The sequence below is a fragment of the Amblyomma mixtum genome, chromosome 8 (genome assembly GCF_055824585.1).
Source record: "Amblyomma mixtum isolate Tamu chromosome 8, ASM5582458v1, whole genome shotgun sequence".
Taxonomy (NCBI): Eukaryota; Metazoa; Arthropoda; class Arachnida; order Ixodida; family Ixodidae; genus Amblyomma; species Amblyomma mixtum.
Window position 1 is genome coordinate 36100228 of NC_143019.1, and position 21954 is coordinate 36122181.

Sequence of the window (21954 nt, forward strand, 5' to 3'; positions counted from 1 at the left end):
TCCTAGCCGTCTGAAACCAAATGAGGGTTGTTTAGAGTCGCGTGACCTAGTCTGCAGTATTTTTTCGTTCTTCAAGGTTGACTAATTAGTTAAGCTTAATCAACTGACTTTTTAATTATTGACTTGAGCAACAAAGTGTCAATGGAAAAGTTGTAGATCGCTTTGAGAAACAGCTTACTGAGGCATTTGCAGCAAAGTAATATTTACGTAAAGTAGTTTTTTTTACCGGCCTTTAACCATAACCCGCACAATAAGAAAAGCTTCCACATGACAACTGTGCCACTTCAACGTCCCAAGACGGGCCTTAAAGAATAAAATCCATTTTTTCCGAAGTGAGCGAGCAGCTGGTCACGTGACAACTTTCTTTTAAGGCCAATAAATGAAGCTACGTAAATCGTAACTTGACGGAAACAGCACTACTAGCGGTTTTTGGAGGTGATCTAAAACTTTTGCATTGACACTTTCTTCCTGAAGTCTATAATTAAAAAATCTAATTAAATTTAACTGATTAACTTTGAAGAGCGAAAACAATACTCAAGACTAGGCCACGCTACTATGAACAACCCTGATTTGGTTTCACTGGACTAGGACACTTCGGCTTTTTTAAAAGTTTGGTTACATTTAGGTGGGACACCCGGTATATATATATATATATATATATATATATATATATATATATATAGTGCTAAAAGATAAACGTACCTGGTTGCTAGAGGTAAAATGCGAAATTGAGAAACGCTTCATTTAGGTAAACATTCATTGCGAGTCGACGTTTCGAACAGAGCCTGTCCCTTTTCAAGACTTGAAAAGGACAGGCTTTGTCCGAAACCTCAACTCGTAATAAATTTTCAGCTAAATGAAGCGTTTCTCTATTTCACTTACATACACGCACACACACGCACACTCGCACACACATGCATTAGACTTTATCAAAATCTCAGCATTCGTGCAGACGTTGCGGAACCGAAATGTAGAAGTGGGAGACAATGAAGTAAGACATGATGTTGGGCTAGTCGGTTCATGATTAGAGCGAAACAAAACTGCGCGAAGACGACGGGACAAAAGAAAGGCACGAATACACACACACAAAGCGCAGACCGACGCGTCGCACCGTGGCAAGAAGCTCCGAACAGCCCGACGGAGGTTCGAAGAGGTTCGACGGAGGTTCTGCGCTTTGTGTGTGTATTCGTGCCTTTCTTTTGTCCCGTCGTCTTCGCGCAGTTTTGTTTCGCTCTAACATTGAAGTACCCCAATATTCCTATGAAGGAAAAGTATTAAAGTATAAAAAAGCTTACGGCCTTCTTAATGACATTCTAAACAAAATGCGAAAGCAGAGGAGTAAAAAAAAATCACAATATTACGAAAAAAATCTGTTCCCTCTCATGTTGGCCACGACTGTACATAACATTCGAGGTTCATATGCGTCCCTCCTTGCGTCCAGCGCTGTTCAGTTGTTTTGCATCTACTATGCGCACCACAGGTGACATGTGTTAGAGGAAGCAGTAGTTCTCTCGTGTGTGTAAAATGTGCGTGACAACCAGAAACTACTAAAAAAATGTCCGTTACATACTAGTGGTTCACGCGAAGGTGGATTGTGGAAACGGTGGCATGGGCTACACGCGTGTGTTGAGTGCTCTGGCCCGCTAACCTACGGCTCCTCGTTCCTTTTTTTATGCGAAGCATACTAGCCGCACAACCGAGCTCTTCCTTGCTGCGCCGCGCGCGGCCGCGTAGCTACCACTTGACCTACATCGGCGCACCACGTGATATGACGTCACAACAGCTGTGAAAGCTGGGGCTTAACTCGTGCGCTCGCTTGCGGACGCGCAGCCTCCACCGGCGGCCTAACTCCCGCTCCTTCCGCTAGGGGCGCTGACGTCACAACAGCTGTGAAAGCTGGGGCTCAACTCATGCGCTCGCTTGCGGACGCGCAGCCTCCGCCGGCGGCCTTATGCTTCGCATCCTAGGCTTAACCATAAGCTAAGCCAGGCCATTTTTTTTTGTCCTTAGCGCCCAAGACCAAGAGGACGCCCGAACCCGGCGACCAACCATCTGATTACGATACCGAAGAAACGACCGAAACTACAGAAGAAACTGCCAATACCCCCGAGTGGACCACCCGCCGAACTACGTGGGCGCCACCCCCAACCCAATATCCGCCGCCGCGCACCGTTCCACCACCCGGGAAGAGCGGCACTGAACTGGCGGCACAGTTCCTAAATTCTTCGCTCGACTGGCAGCATCAGCCGTGCAAGGATTTCTACAGCTTCGTGTGTAGCAAATACTCGGGAGGCAAGTCGGTCACCGAGAAGGTGAGTTAATTATCAGAGAACTTTCTTGTGAGTTCTCTCGCATCTACTTGTTTCTTTAATTTATTAACTTTCTTTTAAGAAGGAAAGTAGAACTTAAGTACAAATAATGATTGCATTAAAAATACCAGTCTTTCGGACCAATCATCAAAGAGAGATGTTACAGGTCTTGCGAACGCTTGCTTAGAAAGAAGAACTTAAGTAGTTCAAATAATGATTGCATTAAAAATACCAGTCTTTCGGACCAATCATCAAAGAGAGATGTTACAGGTCTTGCGAACGCTTGCTTAGAAAGTAGAACTTAAGTAGTTCAAATAATGATTGCATTAAAAATACCAGTCTTTCGGACCAATCAACAAAGAGGGATGTTAAAGGTCTTGCGAACGCTTGCTTAGAAAGTAGAACTTAGGTAGTTCAAATAATGATTGCATTAAAAATACGTCTTTCGGACCAGTCATCAATGAGAGATGTTCCAGGTCTTGCGAACGCTTGCTTAGTCTCGCATGGCAGGACATGAGCGGGAGGACGAACTCTGGATAAAGACTGAATGAACAGGTAGATACGACTCACATTTAAATACAACCTGTGGGTAAACCAAGAAGTACATAAAAGAAAAAAGTGGTTGATTACTAAGGGTTTGGATATCATGAGAGATGCGAACATAGGCTAGGGGTTGAGAATTCTTGAACAATTTGGTAGGTGCTCAAAAACTTTAACCTCGCATGACCTTTCCCTTACGGAAAGTTCGGATTTTTGCTAAAGAAGTGCTTTGGTTTGGGATAGTTAGTTCGTAGCTAATGTTGATTGTGAATACTGCGCGAAAGGGACAAGGAAGGCGCAAGATAACAACGGGCCAGGCGGTGGCTCAGAGTTTAGTTTCATGCAAATGCGCCTTATATAGCCCCACGATGGCTGCAGAAGGTCGAAGAGAGCTTGAATGTCTAAGGGAATGTCTAAGCATCCTGCTTAAGGCCTTCCGCCTTAAGCAGGATGCTATCACTTGTGACATGCAGGTAGACACGACAATATGACTTGCCTGTACAATGGCAGGGTCTGTGCGGAAACTTCGATAGAGGAAAGGGCCCAATTCAGTATTTTCTACCTTGCCAAATTTTTCTATCATGAAACGTGGCTGACGAAATCTGTGCAGAAGAAAAAAATTCAGGGGGCACTTTGGCTCTCTAAAATGCTTCAAGGCGAAAGCCTTTCCTGGCGCACTGTTTGGCGTTGACTGCGAGACTGTTTGCGCTGTACTAGTGCTTTATTCGACTGCACATTACAACTACACACTTTGACTACCGACTATGACAGCTTCTTTAGCACGACTCTCTCTGCTTCAATGAGTTAGGTTGTATCCATGGCTCTGTTCGCAGTAATGAGATATGTAATGTGGTCACCCACGGACGCCTTACGACACCTGTCGGAGCCAACCACAACTATTTTATTAGTTGTCGTCTGCTCCAAAATGGCGCTTCAGGCATCCGTGGGTGACCTCATTACTTCGAATCCGCGTACTCTGACGTCATAACCATTTCGACTAACCGAAAAGCGTGACACCTCAGCTGACAACCTTCTGTCGACAAACTTCTGTCGACAACGATGAGACATTAAAGGCTTTCGCCTTAAAATTAGTGCTCCAAAACATAAAGGATGATAGGTATTTCTCTAATCGTAGGCAGGAGTGTCAGCAACACTGATACTTTCGAGGTGCGATTCTTTTATAAGAAGGACATAGACAGATACATTGAGTAAACTGAAAATTTGAGTTGTAGCATTCGAAGATATTTTAAGTAACACCGCGTAAGGTATTAAATTGGAGTAAGCAAAAACATGCGTGATTCGCCTATCCACCTCCTGCCCACATTTCCCGAATATAAACAACTAATGCCATCTGGTGGGCGTGAGTAGCGAACACCGCTTTACTCAATAAGGATGTTTTAAGCTTGTAATGAAAACTCGACAGTCCCGAGAGATTCCGCGCGAACACGGCGATTATCATGGCATTCTCTCGCTGATCGCTCCGAGATCATCCTTATAAAATATGTGGCGCACTCGCATCAATTATGTTTCCGACAGCCATATAACGTTAGTGAAATTTACCCAGAAATATAAACTTCCGCACTAGTTCTTAGCGGTAAGTACCATGCGGCACACGTTGGCAGCTGTGCAAACTAGAAGCGTTTATGTAGATCTGCCCAGGATTAGAAGTGGTGCAATTAAGGCTTTTAACAAGCATAGAGGGTACGGAGTATTACGAAGACGCGAGCACAGGAAGACTATGTGGGCGTTGCAAAAAAAAAAAAAACTGCGAGGGCACTTTGTCAACTAAAGTGTTGAGAAGCGAAAGCCGTGGACACTATGCCGTGAAGACTACCGGTGGATGTGACGTCACACCGTTCCCGTGGCTATATCGATGCCGAAATTATACATTCTTCGGGGATCTTAAGTGTTAATTACGCTTAATTACACATTCTTCTATTTAATTTGACACAAATCCGGCGTTTTCCCGACCATTCTGTGATAATTCTCATTATGCCGTGACGACTTCCGGTGGATGTGATGTCACACCGTTTCCGTGGCTAACGACGTCTGCGTTATTTCGACGCAATTTTGATATTTTTGACGATAATTAATTAACTAATTACTCTACCGTCATCAAACCTGGCTTCTAGAATCATTTGTTTCTCCTCTATCTCAAGCAACTATTCGTTTTCTCCTCTCTTTTCTAGTTCCCGAGTTAACACGCTGCCAAAGGTGTGACACCCTCTGCTAACGGACGACAGTATGAGCCATTAAAGGCTCATACTGTCCTTACTCGTACTGTCCTTAAAATCCTACCGTGCAAGTTTATTCCCTGGTTTTGTGGCTATCACCATAGCGGTCAGGAATGCAACCACATGGCGAACACTGCCCGCCTCTGTATGCCGGAAACAGACCTTTACTTGAAAGCCATTCGGGAGGTATTGCTTGCTTGTGATCGTCCATACTGACAAACATCTCCTTCGTTGCAAATCAGAGCGGGTGACAAGGCCTTCCTGACTTTCAGATGTGAATGCACGCCATTAATGCCTCAGGAGGAGGCAAAGCATCACTGCGACGTCAAAGCTGAGGCGCATAAATTATTACCTGATTTCCGTCTATTTACACTAGCTCGCCTAGCGCCGGCCATTTTTAATGATCCTTCTTTTCTCCCCTTAACAGATCGAGGACCACACGAAGGAAATGGTCAGGAAAATGCTTTACGAAATGGATATACCCCCCAGCGGCCAGTCACCCACTGAAAAGGCTGCCGCAATGTTCCTGGCGTGCAACCGTCTGGCGTCAAGCTTGAGAAGCAAAGAGGTGCGTTCCTGTAATTTAGGTGCAGCAGCAATCGATCATCCTTTAAATAGCTTGCTTTAGCAAAGCGAAAGCCGCTGACAGCGCTGTGCTTTGGCCGTCAGCTGCCAACAGCACATGCGCAGGGTTACTTACAGCGCTATGCCAATACGCTCTACTGACATCTCCCCAAGTTTCCGTCGATGGGACGATAATTTGTTCGGATAAAAAAATTCAGGGGGCACTTTGGCTCTCTAAAGTGCTGCAAGGCGGAAGCCTTTCCTGGTGCACTGTTTGGCATTGACTGCGCGACTGTTTGTGCTGTAATAGTGCTTTATTTGACTACAAACTTTGACTACTCGCTACAACTACACACTTTGACTGCAGACTTTAACTGCTTCTTTAGCACGACTCTCTCTCTGCTTCGATGAGTTCGGTTGTATCCATGGCTCCGTTCGCAGTAAGGAGATATGTAATGTGGTCACCCTACCCACGGACGCCTTACGCCCACTGTCGGAGACGACAACTATTTTATTAGTTGTCGTCTGCTCCCAAAGGGGGCGTCAGGCATCCGTGAGTGACCTCATTGCTGCGAATCCGCGCAGTCTGACGTCGTAACCATTTCGACCTACCGAAAAGCGCAACACCTGTGCTGACAACCTTCTCTTGACAAGTTTCTGTCGGCAACGATGAGGCATTAAAGGCTTTCGCCTTAAAATATTCCCTGTTGTTGTCGCTGCCTCAAAGGGCCGCTTTCTTTTTACGATGCACCTGGCGCTCTCGACGAAGGAACTTTTTGCACTAATATTTCTAATGTTAGGACAAAAAATCATTTTTAAGAGTATGCGGTTCTCGAACAAAAACCATGAAGCAGAAATCCTAAATGTCTTACTCAAAACGTAACTTCGTTATCTCGAAACATCTTCTGATGCCGTCCAGACAAACATTCATAACGCAAAGCCGCTAATAGCCTCTTCAGTACCGCATGCTTGGCAACACACTATATTTTGTGCTGGCAAGCGAAGGAATATGCATTCGGGGTATCGTGGCATATTTTTAATTTGCTGAGCTCCAGCCGTATAGTTCGCAGCCTATCAGCGTTTGTTGCCTTGATTCATGTGGATTCAATAAACTTGCATGTATATGAAATCACACCATCACCAAAAGCCAGCTCGAGTCTTCGAAGCGATAGTTTCATCCGTGCCTCATACACCTGTGTATGGGTGCTAGAGCGATGTCCAGGAATGCAATTAAATGTCATGGAAAGGCCTTGGGAAGAGCGCTCAAGCAACTCTAAAATGTTTGTGAAGCGCCCAAGCTCAGGTTGATTTAACAGCGTTTTCTTCTACTCGACACCTAATTCTGTAGAGGCGTGTGGAAATCGTTCACCAAAATGCCTTGCTCGAAACAGCGCATGGGCTGACCTCTGCATAGCATGAATGGCCTCTGGCGGCTACATTCATGCATTCTAATAATTTCGTGAATTCACCAGTGAGTAGTCGTGACATATCGTAGTCTGATGCAAATGCAGAGCTATCGAAGTTATATAAGCGCAAGGTAGCGGGTATAAGTAAGTTTAACATGGAGAAAATCGAGCACGCTCTAAAGAACGGAGGTAGCCAAAAGCAGTGAAGATAAAACTAGTCATAGCGAGAGACAAAGAGGGAAATGTCATTAGCAATATAGACCTGATAGTTAAAGTAGAGTTGTAGACAAATCTATACAGTAGCGAATGTAATCAGAACGGTACTGAGAGAGGTAGTAGAGCACAGCAATGGGACATCCCGCCAGTAACGAAGGAGGAAGTAAAGAAAGCCTTAGGAGTAATGCAAAAGGATAAAGCAGTTGGTGAGGATAAGATAACAGCAGATTTGTTGAATGACGGAGGAAAGATTGTGCTAGAAAAACTATCCACCCCGTATAGGCAATGCCTTGTGACCTCGAGCGTACCAGGAGCTTGGAAGAACGCTAACATTATTTTAATTCATAAGAAAGGAGACGTCAAGGACTTGAAGAATTACAGACCGATCGGCTTACTGTCCGTTGTCTACAGGGTATTTCCTAAGGTAATCGCTAATACAATCAACCAAATGATCAGGCAGGCTTTCGTAAAAGATACTTAACAATAGACGATATTCACGCTATCAATCAGGTGATAGAGAAATGCGCAGAATATAACCAACCCCTATATAAAGCCTTCAGTGATTACGAGAAACCATTTGACTCAGTGGAAACCTCAGCTGTCATGAAGGCATTGCGGAATCAGGGTGTACAGTAGGGTTATGTGAAAATAATGGAAGATATTTATAACGATTGCGCTGCTACCATAGTCCTCCATAAAGTCAGCAATAAAATTCCAATAAGGAAAGATGCCAGGCAGGAAGACATGATCTCGCCAATGCTACTCACCGCCTGTTTACAGGAGGTATTCCGGGGCCTGAAATGGGAACAGTTTGGGATAAGAGTTGATGGATAATACCTAAGTAACTTGCGATTCGCTGATGACATTGCCTTGCTAAGTCACTCAGGACAAGAACTGCAATGCATGATCAATGAGTTAGACAGGCAGAGCAGAGCGGTTAGGCTAAAAAGTAACACACAGAAAAACAAAGTAGTGTTCAACAGTCAAGCAAGGGAACAGCCGTTCGCAATTGGTAACGAGGTGCTGGAAGTAGTTAAAGAATATTTCTTATGGCAGGTAGTGATCGCTGATCCGGATGGTGAGAGGGAAAGAACTAGAAGTGTAAGAATGCTTTCCTTTTTCATTATGCCTGATGGCAAACAGCTCGAATAAAAAAAAAGTATAAGAATGGGGTGGAGCGCACGGGGCAGGTTCTCTCAGATCATGAATGGCAGTTTGCCATTATCCCTCAAGAGAAAAGTATACAACAGCTGTATCTTACTTGTACTCACCTATGGAGCAGACACGTAGAGGCTAACGAAGATCAGTGGTTACGGCGCTCGGCTGCTGACCCGAAAGACGCAGGTTCGATCCCGGCCGCGGCGGTTGAATTTTGATGAAGGCGAAATTCTAGAGGGCGTTCTACTGTGCGATGTCAGTCCACGTTAAAGAACCCTCAGGCTATGAGAGACGCCGTAGTGAAGGGCTCCGGAAATTTCGACCACCTGGGGTTCTTTAACGTGCACTGACATCACACAGTACGCGGCCCTCTAGAATTTCGCCTTCATCGAAATTCTAGAGGGTCATGTACTGTGCGATGTCAGTGCACGTTAAAGAACCCCAGGTGGTCGAAATTTCCCGAGCCCTTCACTACGGCGTCTTTCATAGCCTGAGTTGCTTTGGGACGTTAAACCCCATAAACCAAACAAACCGACCAACCAGCTAACGAAGAGGGTTCAGCTTAACTTAAGGACAACGCAGCAAGCTATGGAAAGAAAAATTATAGGTGTAAATTAAGAGATCGGAAGCGGTCGGAGTGGGGGAGGGAACAAACGCGGGTTAATAACATCTTAGTCGAAATCAAGAGAAAGAAGTGAGCTTGGGCAGGGCATGTAATGCGAAGGCAAGATAACCGCTGGTCCTTAAGGGTAACGGAAAGGATTCCAAGAGAAGGCCAGCGTAGCAGGGGGTGGCATAAATTTAATTTGGCATAATAAATTTAGTAGGGCGGATGAGATTGAGAAGTTTGCGGGGATACGGTGGCCGCAGCTGCCAAGACAGGGTTAATTGGAGGGATATGGTAGAGGCCTTTGTCCTGCAGTGGGCGTAGTCAGACTGATGATGATGATGCTTGTGCTCAGGTTTCTTCTTTGTGATCCGCCTGTTGGGTTTGAATCGTACTGTATGGCGTTCGGAACGTGAATATATATCTGGAGAAGATTTAACCGTTTTTAGCTTGAGTGCGAGTACCATCATTTGAGCTCAGCCGATGGCGCTAACCTTTGGCAGTAATGTCCTACAAGATGACGCAAGCTTCATGGGGCTAGGCTACAGCCCATGCATAGTAAATCGCGGTATATAATGTAGCAATTTAATAATTTTAATTAACAATTAAACAATTGAACAATTAAGGAAGCATTTTTAAGTGTGAAATTGTTTAAGCTCCCATTCTCTGCAAATTTAGGCGAACATCGTTCGAAACATAAGCCGAACACGAGGACAAGGCTGACGCCAGATACGAGTGCGAACTTATATGCGAAGACATGCGAAGATTTCTTCTGCGAATGGTGACAAAAAAGTCTTCAGCCTCTCCGCAGTCTCTCTTCACCGCGTGCGTAGCTGGTAGCCTCTCGCTCTGCTCTAAGAAATGGTTTTGGGGGTAAGTTAAGCGCAGCTGACAGCAACTGTGACCTGTAGTAAGTCCAGATGGCACCTCCAATTCCTAAGAGGCTGTCGCGGTTCACGTGGCTCTCAGTATATAAAAATGGGTTGAGGAAAGTAAAGATGCTGTAACTATCGCTTATCACTAGGTTACCTCAACAGCACCCTGAGGGAAGAAAGGAAGGATGGAGTAAAAGAAAACTGAGAAAAAGAGGCCCTATAGTGAAGGGCTAAGTTGAGTTCCAGTTCACGCGGCTTGCAGTATAAAACTGGGTTGAGGAAAGTAAAGATGCTGTAACTATCACTTACAACTAGGTTGCATCAATAGAACCCTGAGGGAAAGAAAAAAGGAAGGATGGAGTAAAAGAAAACTGATAAAAAGAGGCTCTATAGTGAAGGGCTAAGTTAAGGTTTCACACGGCTTGCAGTATAAAACTGGGTTGAGGAAAGTAAAGATGCTGTAACTATCGCTTATCACTAGGTTACCTCAATAGCACCCTGAGGGAAGAAAGGAAGAATGGAGTAAAAGAAAACTGAGAAAAAGAGGCCCTATAGTGAAGGGATAAGTTGAGTTCCAGTTCACGCGGCTTGCAGTATAAAACTGGGTTGAGGAAAGTAAAGATGCTGTAACTATCACTTACAACTAGGTTGCATCAATATAACCCTGAGGGAAAGAAAAAAGGAAGGATGGAGTAAAAGAAAACTGATAAAAAGAGGCTCTATAGTGAAGGGCTAAGTTAAGGTTTCACACGGCTTGCAGTATAAAACTGGGTTGAGGAAAGTAAAGATGCTGTAACTATCGCTTATCACTAGGTTACCTCAATAGCACCCTGAGGGAAGAAAGGAAGAATGGAGTAAAAGAAAACTGAGAAAAAGAGGCCCTATAGTGAAGGGATAAGTTGAGTTCCAGTTCACGCGGCTTGCAGTATAAAACTGGGTTGAGGAAAGTAAAGATGCTGTAACTATCACTTACAACTAGGTTGCATCAATAGAACCCTGAGGGAAAGAAAAAAGGAAGGATGGAGTAAAAGAAAACTGATAAAAAGAGGCTCTATAGTGAAGGGCTAAGTTAAGGTTTCACACGGCTTGCAGTATAAAACTGGGTTGAGGAAAGTAAAGATGCTGTAACTATCGCTTATCACTAGGTTACCTCAATAGCACCCTGAGGGAAGAAAGGAAGAATGGAGTAAAAGAAAACTGAGAAAAAGAGGCCCTATAGTGAAGGGATAAGTTGAGTTCCAGTTCACGCGGCTTGCAGTATAAAACTGGGTTGAGGAAAGTAAAGATGCTGTAACTATCACTTACAACTAGGTTGCATCAATAGAACCCTGAGGGAAAGAAAAAAGGAAGGATGGAGTAAAAGAAAACTGATAAAAAGAGGCTCTATAGTGAAGGGCTAAGTTAAGGTTTCACACGGCTTGCAGTATAAAACTGGGTTGAGGAAAGTAAAGATGCTGTAACTATCGCTTATCACTAGGTTACCTCAATAGCACCCTAAGGGAAGAAAGGAAGGATGAAGTAAAAGAAAACTGAGAAAATGATGCTCTATAGTGAAGGGGCAACTTAAGTTTCGATCACCTGGGGTTCTATAACGTGCACTGACATCCCACGTACAGAGGTGTATTGCATTTCACCTCTATCAAAAAAGAGACAGCAGCGTCCGTGATTGTATACGGGTCCTCTGGTTCGGTAGCCAAGTGATGTAACTACTGAGGCACCGCGGCAGAAAATGACGAAGGTTGCCGAGCGTACTACCGCAAGGACTGAAATTTTAAGAAAAAATGGCTGAGGCTTAACTTCGTTAAGCCTGGAGAATGCGAAGCATCATCGTGTCGCGTAATTTGGAGGCGCACAACCACAGCGACGGCGCGAGGTGGGATCCCCGTTTCTCCACTGTCGTGACGTCATAATGTCACGTGGTGTGACGTCGTTGTCGTGACGTCATCGTGTCACGTGGTGTGACGTCGTGTCACGTGATTTGGAGGCGCACAACCACAGCGACGGCGCGAGGTGGGCCCCCGTTTCTCCACTGTCGTGACGTCATCGTGTCACGTGGTGTGACGTCATGTATCACGTGATTTGGAGGCGTATAATCACGGTGAAGGGCTGAAGTGGTAACTAAAGTAGTATGCTTCGCATAAAAAATTCAGGGGGGCACTTTGTTGACCTAAAGTGCGGTGAGGCGAACGCCTTTAGCTCAGTGTTGCTGCTTATGTCACTGATGTGTGGTTAAGATGTTAAGTACTCAACTGTTTGTGAATCTTAAATGCTGGAGACACTGGAGGGCGTTTGGGAGGCATCCGTCTGATTCGACGCCTTTCTGCAAACACTCTCCAGCGTCTTAGACAAGAAGAACTGCATATGCGTTGGCAGGAACTAGAGTTGCCATTTGCATGCCCGGCTGCTGAACGGAAGGATGGTAGTTCGAATCCCATCGAGCGCAAGATTTTTTCTGGTCTCACTAGAACAAGCGTGGCACCCCTCCTGACAACTTTCTACTCACAACCTTCTGTCGACAACGATGACCCGTTAAAGGCTTTCGCCTTAAAATGGCTGATCATGGAGACTTACGTATGGCTACCATCATGTACGAACCGTCCTGGAATACGCTAACCTATTTTTGCAATGCTTTTCACGCTTACATCTCCTCTCGGCGATGACGTACTTTGATTTTTTTTTTGTAGGATGCGATCCCATCCGCGTTCCCATTTGCGGTGCTGTCGATGCAGCTTCATGTCAATAAATACCAAAATCAGGTTTCAGAAACCGCCGATTGAGTGCGTGTTTAATGTTATCTTGCGTGCAGGTTGCTGCACTAAAGCGATTCCTGTCCAACGTGGGCCTCGACGTGTCTGACATGCCGTACGACGTAGAGTTTGACATCGTGGACAGGGTTGCCAGCATGTCCTTGGAATTTGGCGTACCTGTCTTCGCGAAGTTCGGTTTGTTATTCAGCCCGCCGGACATCCCTGATTACATTTTGGAGGTGAGTAACATTCCGCTTTGTGAGAACAGTGCTTGGAGTATTTCCCATTTGTTGCGAATCACACAAGACCACCACTGTAAGCATGCTACTGAGAGCGGAGAAACAGCCTCAAACTCCTTCAGCTGTGCATCGAGAAAAAAATTAAATGTCAGCACAAATAAGAAATTACCGAAGACATATTGGAAATTCTAAAGTGTACTTGGCGAACGCCTTGTGGTCAACCCACTGCATATATCATGTTGTACAGTCGTGAGCAAAAGTGGAGAGATCGGCGCTTCGGCGGCGGGAGCAGTTGCGGGGCCGCCCCACGGCGCTGCTATCTCGCCGCGCTCGCTCGCTGCGAGAGTGCCTCGAGTGACGACAAACTTCCCCCTCGCTCTCGCGCGGGTGTTTATCGCGACTGATAAATTCCTAGTGCGGATTTCGGCTACTTTCCCTTCGGGAATTAAACACTTTTCTTTTCACACTCCTCGTCGACGCGACCGTTCACCAGCAGAGTAGCCAAAATCCGCACTAGGAATTTATCAGTCGTGATAAACACCCGCGCGAGAGCGAGGGGGAAGTTTGTCGTCACTCGAGGCACTCTCGCAGCGAGCGAGCGCGGCGAGAGAGAGAGAGAAACAACTTTATTGCCATAGATTGGCGGGATTTAGGGCAGGTAGGCTTGGTGTGGCCCCCAGATGGGGGCGACTTGCTGGGCTCATGAAATGAGTGCCAGTTGGATGCTCTTGTCTGGCCTTTTGAGGAGTTGGTTCCATCCGTCTTCGGAGGGAGCTGGCAGTAAGGTTCGAGGGGGCGGATTTCCCGCGCAACCCCAGAGGATGTGAGCCTGGGTGGCGATTTCTCCCTGGTAACAATTTTGGCAGACGGGGTCGTATTCCCCGTCTGTGATGAGTGAAAGTCTAGAATGGCTAAGGATAGAGTGTGTCTGCAACCTGCGGAGCAAGGTGGCTTGCGCTCGATTCAAGTCGGGGTGTGGAGGCGGGAACTGGCGTCTCATCTCTCTGTAGAGGTTGGTAATTTCGGCAAAGGTCTGGGGAGCCTCGGCAAGAGCGTCTGGGTCCGTGAGGCCGGCCGCCCGGTTGGTTAGTCCTCGGGCTAGTCGGTCGACCCCTTCGTTTCCAGAGTTTCCCGCGTGGGCGGGTACCCAGACCAGGTTGATCTTATGGTCGGGAGTGCAGCCGCGAAGGATGCGTGCAGCGGGGTGGCAGATAAAACCTGCCGAGTAATTTTGTATTGCTCTTTTGGAGTCGCTGAGGACTGTGCGCGTACGTGGGTCAGCGATGGCCAGCGCGATGGCGGTTTCTTCTGCCGCTGTCGGAGAGTGAGCTACTACTGTGGCGGCGGTGACGAGAGTAGACTGTGGCGTGGTTGCACAAGCCACGTATGTGTTTGCACTTTGCCGTGCAGCATCTACGTAGATTGCGTGTTCGTCGGCAAGGTATGTGGCATCTAGTGCTTGGGCTTTCAGCTGACGGCGCGTATCATGGCGGCCAGGTAGCATGTTTTTGGGGATTGGTTTTATAACTAGGCGGCTATAGACCCCTATCGGAATGGGCGTCGCGGGGTGGACGTCGCCTATGGGGTTGATGTTGAGACGGTCAAGTATGAGCCGCCCGTGTTTAGTGCGGGAGAGGCGGTGGATTTGGGCGGTCTTGTGTGCCTCTTGTAGTTCTGTGAGCGTGTTGTAGATGCCGAGTTGGAGGAGGTGCTGTGTGCTGGTGTACTGAGGTAGCCCCAGTGCCGCTTTGTACGCTGAACGTATAATGCTGTTAACAGCTTCCTCGTCCTTCCGGCGGAGGTGATAGTAGGGGTAGGAGTAGACTATCCTGCTAATGAGGAAAGCTTGCGTGAGCCGACAGCGGTCATCCTCCTTCATACCTCTGCGGCGGGTGCTGATGCGGCGGATAAGGCCGTTGATCTGATTGGTGCGTGTTGTTCTGTATTAACATACCCAGAACGCGGATGGTGCGGACCGGAGGTATGGGATGTGTGTTGACTTGAAGCACAATAGGTTCTTGCGGGTCGGGGACGGGCAGGCGAGCTCGTCTGTCCCTGATGACTAGTAATTCGGACTTCGTGGAGGAGCATGTGAGCCCGTTCGCCTGTACAAAGGAGTGTACTTTATCGATTGCTGTTTGGAGGGAGTTTTGGATTTCCCCGTCAGAGCCAGAGTTGGTCCACAGGGTAATGTCATCGGCATATATTGAGTGTTTAATGTGAGGTATCTCTTCCAGGAGCGGAGACAGGCCTCTCATTGTAGTGTTGAAAAGGAACGGAGATAGGACTGCTCCTTGTGGTGTTCCTCGGGTGCCTAGTGTGATTTTCTCGCTGTGGAGGTCTGCAATGTGAAGTTCTGCTGTACGGTTATGAAGAAAGTCGGCGATGTAGTTGTAAGTGCGAGTGCCTACATTCATTTGTGACAGGTTTGCCAGGATGGAAGCATGTGACACGTTGTCGAAAGCCTTGCTGACATCTAGGCGAGATAGCAGCGCCGTGGGGCGGCCCCGCAACTGCTCCCGCCGCCGAAGCGCCGATCTCTCCACTTTTGCTCACGACTGTACATGGCGCCTCAGTGGAATGGCCACAGTGTTCGCTGATATCCCTTTGAATTACCCAAAGCTGCTTGTAGTAAACGAGGGACACTCTGGAAAGCACAATGGTTAGGCTCCTGATTAAACGCTATAAATTAACGAATTTGGATTGGCCTATACTAGCAGTGATGTTTCCAGCAAGATGTTTCCAGTCACGCTTGGGCTATGCAAAAAAAAAAAAAAAATCGGAACAGCAATTATTGCAGCGTGAAATAATTTGGACCTTGGTTCTGACCGCTAAACGAACAAAAAAAAGCAGGTCGGTTTCCAAACCGGGCCTTCCGCAATATACCAGATGTGTGCCATCAAGTCTGTTTATACAAACGCTTCTTTAGTTTATTGGGGTTTAACGTCCCAAGGCAACTCAGACTATGAGGGACGCCGTAGTGAAGGGCTCCGGAAATTTCGACCACCTGGTGTTCTTTAACGTGCACTGACATCGCACAGTACACGGGCCTCTAGAATTTCGCCTTCATCGAAATTCGGCCGCCACGGCCGGGATCGAACCCGCGTCTTTTGGGTCAGCAGCCGAACGCGGTAACCACTGAGCCAGTGAGGCGGGGCGAATTGAGTGCGTAGAATCTGGCACAGCTTCATGTCCTCCGGTCACGTAAAACGCGGATAGTGTTATCGATGTTTTCAAGTGTTTAAAAGACAAAGAGGAAATACTAACTCAGGCTATAATTAGAGGATTCAGCCGTTCGACTCAAGCCGCCGAATCGGCTACTTTCGCAGATGGAGATCAACCCGCAGGACGAAACCTGGCTGCGGAAGGCTCACACTGAGGGCAACGCTAAGCGCTTGGAGGAGGTGTACCACGATTACCTCACCGATTACGACTGGGAGCTTAGCACTACGCGACTCGTCGAACGCATCGTCGCCAGCGAGCAAATCAGTGCGTATTCGTGTCATGCTCAGTTAGGGGAAAGATAATGCAGCAGGTTCATTGAATGGATGCAGAAACGGGTAGGGTTTCAAGTAGTTAAACTGAGTAGACGTGCAAAAGCACGTGTTTAGCTTGGTTGGCTCGTGGTTTTGCTTTGATGGGTCGTCGACACGACTGACGACGATATGCGACTCTGCTTAAAAGCTCTGGTCGAGGTTAAGCTCACCTCATCTGTTAGCCCCGCAAATGGAAGTTGATGAAGATGACGATGTGGAATGTACAGTGTGATAGTGTGTCGCAGTTTAGCGCGAGGCGAGATCGGCTGCGGGGATAGCAAAGTGCTCTCGTGCAGTGCGTTTGAAATACAACGTCCTGGGGTTCCCTCCGAGCTGTCTCCTCCTTATTACGAAGTTTGCTATCCGCTTGCGGATATTATTATTATTATTATTATTATTATTATTATTATTATTATTATTATTATTATTATTATTATTATTATTATTATTATTATTATTATTATTATTATTATTGCGGGTATTATTGTTATAAAAATGGCTGTGGCTTAGCTTGGTTAAGCCCGGTAATATCGAAAGCAATATCCGTAGCTACGCCATGGTTCAGCGGGTAGTGTAGCTGGTGGTGGTGCTTGTAGTTAGACTTGTGGTGATGCATCGGTTATACAATGCAATGCAATCCAATCCAATCCAAATCAATCCAATGCAATCCAATCCAATCCAATATGCTAATATGGTAGCTACCGGCCTCGCTACGCGACGGGCTGAAAGTGCAACTAGTATTGCTTTCGCAATAATATCCGTAGCTACGCCATGGTTCAGATGGTAGTGTAGCTGGTGGTGGTGCTTGTGGTTAACTTGTGGTGATGCATCGGTTATACAATGCAATCCAATCCAATCCAATCTAATATGCTAATATGGTAGCTACCGGCCTCGCTACGTGACGGGCTGAAAGTGCAACTAGTATTGCTTTCGCAATAAAACAACAAATGCACACCAGACTATTTGGAGATTGATGCACAACCCAGACCCAGAAGTCCAAAGAAACGTCGTCAGTCAAGCTTTGGTCGGAGCCGAGTCCCAAGGGGTTACGGCTGACGCTTGCGGGGGAGCCGCAAGCGTCAGCCGTAACCCCTTGGGACTCGGCCCAACCTAGTTGTTACATCATGTACCAACCTAGTTGGTACATGATGCACAACTAGGTTAGGCCTAGGTTGGGCCTAGGTTGGGCCTAGTTGGTACATCATGTACCAATTAGGCCCAATCCAAGTGTAAGGTATCGGTAGCGTTCGCGGGGGTCATTGGAACGCGGCTGGGGGCACTCAAAGCGGAGCGTCTCCTTTCTTGGAACGCGGCCGCTCGCGAACGCGCCGGGGAGTACGGGTGTCCACCCGCCCCGCGGAACCGATTCGCGCACGTTCTGGCACGAATATCTATTTGTGTTTGTTTTTATTTTGTGGTGGAGAGAGTGCTCTACCTTACGGAAGCTGGAGGGGTGGCCATGCCCTGGATGAACCAATCATGTTAAGACCGCAACATGATTGGAAGCCACGGAATGTGGGCCGGGCCCTTTAGGTCTTTAAAACCGGACCCCGGAGTGGGAAGCGGGGTTCTGCGCTAAGGTCAGATGCAACGCATCTTCGGCAACGCCGAGTAGGGGCCTCCCCTAGTATTAGCCAGATCCACCTTTTTGTTGTTTGTCTTTTGCCGTTTAATTTGTCTCGATGTCTAAACTTCTGTACGCTGTAAATATCTGTACATAAACCTCAGTTATTGCCCTTTTTTTATCCCTGCGTGTCAACTGATCACAAGAGCGTCTCTGACGTGGCACCCCTGGTGCGAAGGGCTTCAGTTCGAGTTACCAACCGTCTCTGGCGGTGCACCTGTGGTGCAAAGAAGAAGAGGAAGAAGAACCTGAAATTTTACTGGCGCAGTCGACGAGGATCCTGCGGCCATCGGAAGACGGCGCAGGAAGAAGTCTTGAAGGCAGGGAGAAAGGCGAGGACAAGGCGACAGGTCAGCGTTCGTGAACGGACCTACGGAGACACGGCGGCAAGGACGCAAGGACCACGGCAGTAGTCCAGCGACGCGGGACTGCGTCCGGTCAAGGAAGCAGCGCGTCGGGAACTTGACGGTCACCGGCGGCGGACCAGCGGCGTGCGACAGCTCATCGCAGCGTCCGGTGCAAGTGGCGGTGGACTGCGACGCCAAGGAGCTGGCAACGCGGATCGGCGCATCGAAACTGTGAGTTTCCTTCGTCGCATTGTTAGCGTCCCTGTGCATGTGTTCGAGCCGGTAGGACAGTTGAGGAGTACAGACGGCGGTATGGAGGGCTATCCATGCCGGCCCTCACTCGATGTGAGGTACCAAGTGGAATTAGCAAAGGCGCGCTTAGCTTATTATCAGGCAGAGCTTGCAAAAGTGAATAGAGGAAGGGCGCCGCTATGCGAGGAAAAACCTCCGGATTTGCAGGCGTTGGAAGCAAGGCGCCAGCAGCTAGAGCTCGAGCTGGCTAAGCTCAAAGAATCTAGAAGAGCCAGTGAATCAGCCAGGGAGAACTGCTCCGATTCCCGAGTGGTGAGGCCGCCTGTGCTGGAAGACAAAGAATTATGCTTGTCATGCACAGATCAGGGAAACAGCAGTCAGGACGCTGAAAGCAATCAGCCGGTTTGCGGGAACGCATCTTTGTTAGGAAATGCCGCAGAGAGCGAAAACGAGATTTCTGAAGGGATCACAGCTTTTCCGCCACTGCGGGCGGCTAACAAAGAAAAAGAGCAGCCCAATTCTGATGGTCTAGGTCCAATCGAGACCAAATTGTCCGAGACCAAGCAGGAGAGTGATATAATTCCTGCAGGCTCTATGAATGAGATTGTGATCTCTGACACGGAGCTAGGGAGCGGAGAAAATCTGGCGTTGCTGCGAACACAGACTGTGTCGGCCATAGGGCATGAAGTGCCCCGTAGCGTTCCTAGTGACAACAGCTCTACATCCGAGGCAGAGAGCGGAGGTGTGCCCGCTGGGCCGACCGGGCAGAGCGCCGCGCAGTTGTCGAACGCACCCGGTGTGTGCCCGGCCAGGTCAGTCGAGGACCCGGAAATGAGTGGCGACTTGCCGCAAGGCAAGCTCGGGTCAAGTGACTGTCAGGGAGCTCATGGAGCCTCGGAGTTAGACGATGCCACGAAGCCGGCAAATGCCTATCAAGCAGGGAACGGCAACATCAGTGTTTGCTCGTGGAGGAACGGGGCAAATGGTTCCAAGCGAGGCGAAGTAGCAGGAGGCAAGGGCGTGGCTTTCAAATTGAAAGTCGCTGCGTGGAGAAGTACGTTCCATGCTGCAGTATGCCAGATCAAGAGTAGCAAAACCGGCGTCAGTGGTACGGTTAGACAGGGCAGGGGCTATGCTCCTTATGCAGCGCGCGGCTCGTACCGGCGCGCCAGAGAGAGCGGGCCCTCAGGTGCGTCGTGGGGTCAAAGATTTGGACTTATCGAGGATCAGGACGTTGTTTTCGATCCTGGAGGGCAGCAATTTTTGAATTCTTGCCCTGCTGTGGCACCAGCCTAATGAGCCGAGTGGCAGTTAAGCGTTAATTGTGTTGAGACGCGTAGTGGCTCGAACGCACACAAGGACGCTCGGTGCGACTAAGGAGGCTCACGTGGCCACTTACGGACGTCGTGCGAGTGCTACTGAACGCTCAAGTTGCGAGTGTCTGTGTGTGTGCGTGTGCTCGTTCGCGAGCAGGACGAGGGTGTCTACTTGGTGGTGGTGAACTGGGTGCAACGCACCAACTTGGACGCTGTGTTACGGCGCACGGCAGGCATGCCACTGTGTGTATTTAAGTGTGCATTTTGCGGAATGTTGTGTTGGAGCCCGTGTGCATTTTTTTTGTTTTTGGTTTTGTTCGTGGTGTAGCTGCGGCATGTCACCCACAGGGTGGTTTTGTGATCCGTACCGATCCCTTTGTTATAATTCTAAAAGTGGCATTTGAGCCCTTTGTAGAATCTTGGGAAGGGCGTGTAAGGTATCGGTAGCGTTCGCGGGGGTCATTGGAACGCGGCTGGGGGCACTCAAAGCGGAGCGTCTCCTTTCTTGGAACGCGGCCGCTCGCGAACGCGCCGGGGAGTACGGGTGTCCACCCGCCCCGCGGAACCGATTCGCGCACGTTCTGGCACGAATATCTATTTGTGTTTGTTTTTATTTTGTGGTGGAGAGAGTGCTCTACCTTACGGAAGCTGGAGGGGTGGCCATGCCCTGGATGAACCAATCATGTTAAGACCGCAACATGATTGGAAGCCACGGAATGTGGGCCGGGCCCTTTAGGTCTTTAAAACCGGACCCCGGAGTGGGAAGCGGGGTTCTGCGCTAAGGTCAGATGCAACGCATCTTCGGCAACGCCGAGTAGGGGCCTCCCCTAGTATTAGCCAGATCCACCTTTTTGTTGTTTGTCTTTTGCCGTTTAATTTGTCTCGAGTGTCTAAACTTCTGTACGCTGTAAATATCTGTACATAAACCTCAGTTATTGCCCTTTTTTATCCCTGCGTGTCAACTGATCACAAGAGCGTCTCTGACGTGGCACCCCTGGTGCGAAGGGCTTCAGTTCGAGTTACCAACCGTCTCTGGCGGTGCACCTGTGGTGCAAAGAAGAAGAGGAAGAAGAACCTGATCTTTACTCCAAGTTTTATGAAAGAGGTCAAAGTCATGCGACCTTGCGATTCACACTGAAATAAAGTTTTTCCATCCATATAACTCGTTCAGTGGTCAGCGAAGCTGATTTGTTTGCGCCGCCGTGTGCTGTAAACCCAACGCGGCAATATTTATTTTATTTAGGCGAAAGCCTTTAATGCCTCATGCTGTCGTTAGCAATCCGTGTCGGCAGCCGTGTCTGCGTCTGTGTCGTCAGCCGTGTCGGCAGCCGTGTCGACAGATGCGTCCGCTTTTTGACGGGTGTCCACCGAGATATGTCAGACAGTTACTGCATAATTTCCTTTCCTGAAATACAATTTTCAGTTTCTTCATTACGGCCTCTCTTTCTTCTTTCACTGGCAATTCCGCCCTTCCTGTGCGGTGCAGTTAAGGTGTCCACCGAGATGACTGAGAATTACAGCTCCATTTCCTTTCCTCAAAAAGCGTTGCGTTCGAAGGGCAAGGCATCGCGCCGAACGAATGGTGGCGTTCCGTGGACTCCCTGGCAGCGTTACAACACGCTGTCGCGTTCCACTCCTAAAGGCGAAGCTTAAGCGCCATTAATTAGCAGTCAATTAGTACTAAGGGATTAATCAGTAATTAGTCATTATGTAGGCATTTGTTATTACTTCGTCATCAATTATGTGTGACGCCATCCAGTGGCGACATCACCAGTGTCACATAGGCAAAGTGGTGCGGAAAACGCTTTCGCCTCTACGCACTTTAGACTGTCAAAGTGCACCCTGATTTTTTTTTCTGCACAGCCTGTTGCTATACTAGATCTGCCCAAGGTCAACCTAAAGGTCACCCTCCCATTGGCTACAGCTAGCGCGACGCTCCTCCGAACTAACCCGAGTTTACGCGAGTTACCCAATGCTTCACACA

General features: G+C 48.0%; 1 protein-coding gene across 1 annotated transcript in view; it reads left to right on the top strand.

Annotated features, from left to right (window-relative positions):
- Nucleotides 1-21954, top strand: part of LOC149332082 (neprilysin-1-like) — a 39408-nt gene that overhangs the window by 3554 nt on the left and 13900 nt on the right. Inside the window, exons 3-6 of the mRNA XM_089555687.1 lie at nucleotides 2011-2312; nucleotides 5511-5651; nucleotides 12716-12895; nucleotides 16225-16384. Coding sequence (XP_089411813.1) covers nucleotides 2011-2312; nucleotides 5511-5651; nucleotides 12716-12895; nucleotides 16225-16384 — 783 coding nt within the window. The remainder of the gene's footprint in view (nucleotides 1-2010; nucleotides 2313-5510; nucleotides 5652-12715; nucleotides 12896-16224; nucleotides 16385-21954) is intronic.